The 6,251-nt window shown below is 41.2% G+C and overlaps 1 protein-coding gene across 1 annotated transcript; it reads left to right on the top strand.

The window, feature by feature from the left end:
- The first annotated feature begins 570 nt into the window (after window positions 1-570).
- On the top strand, window positions 571-3,879 carry gpr4 (G protein-coupled receptor 4). The gene is made up of 3 exons (XM_026192352.2): window positions 571-847; window positions 2,028-2,292; window positions 2,947-3,879. Exons 1-3 carry the CDS (start codon window positions 713-715, stop codon window positions 3,660-3,662), a joined length of 1,116 nt encoding a protein of 371 aa, XP_026048137.1. The 5' UTR covers window positions 571-712; the 3' UTR covers window positions 3,663-3,879.
- Window positions 3,880-6,251: the final 2,372 nt, after the last annotated feature.

Below are 6,251 nucleotides of genomic sequence, written 5' to 3'. Positions count from 1 at the left end.
TTGGATAAATGTTGGATAAATAGACCCCTATAAGTTTTTTTTATATAGTTCTGTTTCAGTATTTATATTATTATGCAAAAACAAATTAAAAAAAACATTTTCTAATTACAAATTATCTTAACTTATTGCTCTCTCTTTCTCTTTCTTGCAGATTTTCAGAACTTGCGAATAAACAGATCCAGTCCACCGAAGCTGTGTAAAGTCATTCCTGCCTCACTGGCAGCATCTCTGAGGGGTTTTGTGTCTCATCAGGACCTTGAGACACAACGGCACACACAAAGTGATGCTCAGGCTCATCGCTCTCACGGTAGACCTGGCAGACCTCTAATCTCTAAAAGATTGATGAGGTCTTCTCCAGGCTCAGGAAGCCTGGCATGGCACTGATAAGGCAGCTTTCATTTCACCACATCATATAGCTCACTCCTTCCCTTCTTCACCTCTTATACTGGAGGACAAAGGCCGGCCTGGAAGCGTGAAAGAGGATTATAACATGTCAAGTCAAGAGGACAGTGGTTTAAGAATAGGAGAGATTCCCTGGAAATAACACGTATGTTTTCCTCCATTGCCTCGTGTGGGACTGCTGAGCAGGACGTCAGAGTCATCATGTCACTGTCAAACTGCTGGAGCTGGAACATAGTGAAACTACAGAAGGGGAAAATGCAAAGCTGAGAGTAGCTGAACACACTTCGCACACCTGCAGATAGTCTGATACATGACAATGTGCAACATCACCTTCTGTAATGTGGATAGTAAGGTGGACCAGTTCTTTCAGCCCACACTCTACATCATAGTCATCGTTCTTGGGCTGCCGACTAACTGCATGGCCCTGTGGGCCGCCTACATGCAGGTGAGAGACACATACCCACAGTTTTCCACCTCCAATGGCCTCAAATGTATCAGACTATCAGACAGTGGTTTCCAAATTGGGGTTAGAACCTGCCACTTTGATTTCACGAGACATTTTGGGAACAAATAGGTCTTATTTTGGGTCTTTTTTGTCTTCCAAGGAAATCTCCCTGCTAATCTTTCTGTTTATTCCCAAAGTGCATAGTAAAACAATCCAAGTGTTCATCCACTTTAGATGTCTGGCATACGTATAAGTCATTCAAATATCTTTTTTTTTTCTAGCCATAGTTCTTGGATTATGACAAATCCAGTAAGAAGAATCATCACAAAATCAAACTCTGGTGGTTTCTGGGGTTCCCTTTGTAGAAATCCAGAAACATTCCTATGACTGCACTAAAAACAAAACAGTTCACAAAAAGCAACACAGCACTGAGTGTAACTAAGGGTAACACACAATTGTGGTTAATGACGCTTGTCAATTACGTCGCATGTTCAACGTTGCCTGCCAGATACGGTCAAAAGAGCCTTTGGGATATTTTCTCACCAGCATCAAACTTGTACTGCGTTTCCCACAGACTGTCAGTTTGCTTTGGCAGCAAGAGGAAGGATTGTTAATGACTTTTATTCATAAAGCTCAGCAACTCGTGTTTTTCAGAAAGAGCCATCATTAAAGTAAGCAACATTTCATGTTACATTATTTGTCTTTCATGTCAGCATCAGGGCACATTTTTACGGTTCAGATGACCATAGGAGTGCTGGGTCAGGTGCATTATGGTCATTGTTGCTACCACGCTTTGCAGCATTAACCAGATCACCGGCTTCAATAATGATAGTACTCAAACTGAATACCAGTTATACCTAAATACTTTGTATATGCAGTAATTCAGTGTTCAGCCAAAAACATTTTCTAAGGCATGTGTGAGCCAGACGTTCATTGCACAACACTAAAGGTAACAAAGGGCAAATATTCAGACCAAACACAATCAGCCTTTCAAATCTCCTGTGTTTTGACTTCCAGGAATCCAAATCATTTGCAGCTGAGGCAAATATGCATCGCACCTTGTTTGCATTCTCTGATCTGTTGGAGAGATTGCATGCAACGGATAGCTGGCTCACCAATTTTAAGCAAACATGTTAGTCTTGTTCAGATTTGAATCTTCACCTTCTCCCCTTTGCACCAGGTACGCCAACGCAATGAGCTTGGCATCTACCTGATTAACCTGTCGGTGGCTGACCTCCTCTACATTGCCACTCTTCCTCTTTGGATCGACTATTTCCTTCATCACGATAACTGGATCCACGGTCAGGAGAGCTGCAAGCTATTTGGCTTCATCTTCTATACTAATATCTATGTCAGCATCGCGTTCCTGTGCTGCATATCACTGGACAGGTACCTGGCTGTGGCATACCCTCTGCGCTTTGTGAAAGTTCGACGAATCAAAACAGGTTTGTATGCAACATAAACTTGATCCCTGTGAAGGGAAGAATCTAAAAACATGTTGCACTAAGAAAACTTGGACCTCTTTACACGTGTTCTGCAAGTTTTTCATTTTAAGTCCAATCAAGTCATCTTCCCATTCACCTCTGGACCACTTCCAGCTGTTTTTAGATCACTCCAAGGATGCCTCTCTCATGTGTTTGTGACAATTAATTTGTCCCCATGATCCAAACTGGCTGTATGCATGTATATATGAGTGTGAATGGTTGTCTGCTTTTCTGTCAGCCCTGCGGTAAACTGCTGAAATGTCCAGGGTGTGGTGTGCTTCTCGCCCTGTGAGAGTGGGGATAGACTAAATGGATGGATAGATGGATAGATGGCTCAGACTTACTGTAATGGCTTGTGGTGTTTGAGGGAGAACAATCAGTGGTTCATACACTATACACACTGAGGTTTTATGCGTTCCTATAATTTGTCTGTGTTACAAGAATTACATTCAAGAAATGGACAAGATCCAGCACATATTGCAATGCTCAAATTCAATAAATAAGGGAATTGGACGTCCACAGAGTGACCAAAATGTACATGAGATATAGAAATGGAAGTTATCAAGGTATTTAATGTTTGCTCTCTTTGTCTTTCCTCTCCTCTGCTTCCTGCAGCTATCCTCGTCAGCACCATTGTGTGGATCATTGAGATTGTAGCAAACTCTGCTCCTCTCTTCCATGATGAGCTCTTCCAGGACCGGTTCAATCACACCTTCTGCTTTGAGAAATATCCAATGCAGGACTGGGTAGCAGGCATGAACCTCTACAGGTCATTTCTTGGCTTCCTTGCTCCGTGGACGGCAATGCTGGTCGCCTACCGAGGGATCCTTGCAGCAGTGCGTTGCAATGTCTCAACAGAGCGCCAGGAAAAGGCCAAAATTCAGCGGTTAGCTTTGAGTTTGATTCTCATTGTTTTGTTCTGCTTTGGACCATATCATATCCTCCTCCTGGTGCGGAGTGTCATGTTTTTACAGAAGCCATGTGACTGCAGCTCAGAGGAAACCTTGTTTGCAGCATACCATGTATCGTTGGCATTGACCAGCCTGAACTGCGTAGCTGACCCTATTTTGTACTGTTTCGTTAACGAGGGAGCTAGGAATGATGTCGGCCGAGCCCTGTCGGCTTTACTGTCAGTGGCCTGCAACAGGCGGCCCTCTTCTTCGCCTTCACATGCTGACATTCTCAATGCTGGTTCAGTAACCATGGACACACCGCTGTCAACAAAGAAGCAGCCTTGTGTGTATGCGGATCCAGGCAAGACCAACAACTACAAGACGGAACTGGTGGCTCTGAAGGAGGAGTGTCTACAGATGACCATCCTCAGGAAATAACTTAACTAGTTGGAACAAGTAGTAGCAGGTCCAAACTGATCAGCTCAGTGAGAGGCCGGCAGCTCCTAACAGTTCCAGGGTCTCATTTCTGATGGCCTAACGGGCTGAAATCAGATGCAACCAGTGGCTGCGGATGCACAGGGTTCAGTCAGTAGGTGACATATCAAAACGGCAGAATAAGGATGGGATAAATGAAATAACAAAACACAGGGTCTGTGGTCATGTGAACAGACATGTGGGAGGATGAAATGCTTACGCAGCAAAACACAAAATTGTTAGGTGAATGAAAGATAGTCAAACCACTGGTTAGATTCTCACCACTGGTGATGCAAAAAGTAAAGTGTAGTCTGAGAGTGAAACCTGAGGACAGATCATGCTGTCAATTTTGTCTGCTAACAAAAACCCTTTGGACATTACATAAAAAACCCGTTAACACATCAGGCTCAGACAGAAAGGTCGCAAAGCTCAGTTCTGTCTCATGGATTGAATGTTTTGTATTTAGAGCTGCAGTTTAACAGCCTCCACACAGCTACAGTGCATGCAGATGTTAGCATGCTAATGTCCTATTCTGCCCTAGCAATCTGGCTATGGTCATCATGAAGTATCATCATGATAATGTGAAGTGTCTGATCAGAAGAAACTTTGGGCTGCTGAGTCAGGGGATCTCAAGCATCTGCAGGATTCAGCCACAGCAGACTTTTGCATTGGCCAATCTGGCCAGCAAATCGTTTTTGTCTTCAGTCTGAACCAAAGTGCAAGAAACACAAGCTGACAAATCTGATGTCTGTGGGCGGTGTGGCTAATAAGGATTTTATCAACAAAATTTGATGACTTGGATTTTTGGACAATTTTTCCAGCGTGCCAGGAATCATTCACAAAGATACCGTTGAATATTTTTGAGAAATCCTCGAACAGACCACGCTCTGCATGGCTGAGTCCTATTAGTGGTCGAAACTCAAATGCACTTAAGAATATATCCCCACTTTGGGATATATAGAAGAAGCAGGATGGCGATTAAAAGGACAGAGGATTAATGGTCTCTTGAAAATGTCTTTATTATGGTGTTCAATTTTTAAAGGAATTTTTAAAAAGCCTTATGAAGTACCTCAGCTTGTAAACTGTGATGGCAAGAAGGCTTACAGTAGAGTTGTTGTATACCATGAGCCATGTTTTCTATTTTATTTTTTACAACACACAGCAAATAAACCTCCCTCCAGCGGGATATCAAAAAGAAATCTTAAAAGCCTTCAGATAAGTTTGAAAGTTTATTATTTTCCATTATTTTATGTTGTGGAGCTGAAGATCAGTGTCATACTTCAGACAAATGTATGTGTATGCAATTAACAGTAGCTACTGGAATATGTGAGCATACATACCGCTAAATGAAAAATGTATTGCTTAAAAAATAATCAATGAATTCAAGCTGCACGCTTGGGCTAAAGAGTGCACACAGTTGACCAACAGTGATAACGTTTACATTGCAGTTACAGACAGGCCTTCTGGCTTAAACTATCCAGACTAATCTAATTTATATGTAGTACAAACTTTCAGATGAGTTTTTCCTCCATTTGCATGTGCACCACTGCACAGCACTCATAATTAATCCTCAGCTTCCCTAAAATGGAAAGAAAATGTGCATTCGGCTTTGATTGAAGTGACATCCCTGGCTGCTAATAACCTTTGTTATATTAGTGAAACAGATTCATAGATTTTTTATTTTTTTTATTTTGAAAGGCTTGATAAGGAAATCCTTCAGTAGCTATAACTATTAAACCACTTTCAGAAGAACCAGTAGCAGGTTAAGGTTGAATTTAAATAGGAAATTGACTGTTATTGATGATTTATTTAAAATTAAAATATTAAAAATATATATACTTGACGCTGATTGTTTTAAATGTAAATATGGCTGACAATTTCTTAAATTTTTTTAATGATAAGCTTGGTCATATAAAGTAATTGCTACTGAAACCAGTGATGCACAAGCCCCGTATTAGGATGGATGTTGGTTCAATCCCGACTTTAAAAGATCACGCCAATCTACGTGTTTAGGAAAAAAGTTCACTTCAGTTGTCAGACTGATCTATAAATTTTATTTCAGTTTGGATTTGTTTACATCATACGATGCCCTGCTGGATGTTTAGAGACAAAGCAATGTGAATTTTCTGACGTGCGGTATTGCGGCTCAGATTATTCCAGTGCAATCAAATTATTTTGTGGATTCAGGTATCATGTTGCTGTTCCACATGCAGTATGGGACATATTTCGGAAAACATGTTTATGTTGTGCTGGCATGAAATCATTGCTAAATTCAGTGGAATAATGTAAAGTATCTGGACAAGTTCAGCTTGTTAATGTTGCCCTAAGTGTTGTCCTATGTGCCACTGGTTTTAATGTATCTATGTGTCAGTCCAAAGCAGGAGGTGCCAGGCTTCAAAATGTGTATTTGTTCAATAACAGTGTCAGTGAGAAATAAATTATGCATATAAAAAACTGCATCTTCCAGCGTGCATTTGTTTTGCACTTGCAAGCTAAAGCTGAAGCAGCTTTCTCGTGCTGGTGGCTTTTGAAATGGAAATTATTTAAGGGAAA

The sequence above is a fragment of the Astatotilapia calliptera genome, chromosome 14, assembly GCF_964374335.1.
Source record: "Astatotilapia calliptera chromosome 14, fAstCal68.1, whole genome shotgun sequence".
NCBI classification, from domain to species: domain Eukaryota; kingdom Metazoa; phylum Chordata; class Actinopteri; order Cichliformes; family Cichlidae; genus Astatotilapia; species Astatotilapia calliptera.
The sequence above is the reverse complement of the archived record's forward strand: the minus strand, read 5'-3'. Positions and strand labels throughout refer to the sequence as shown.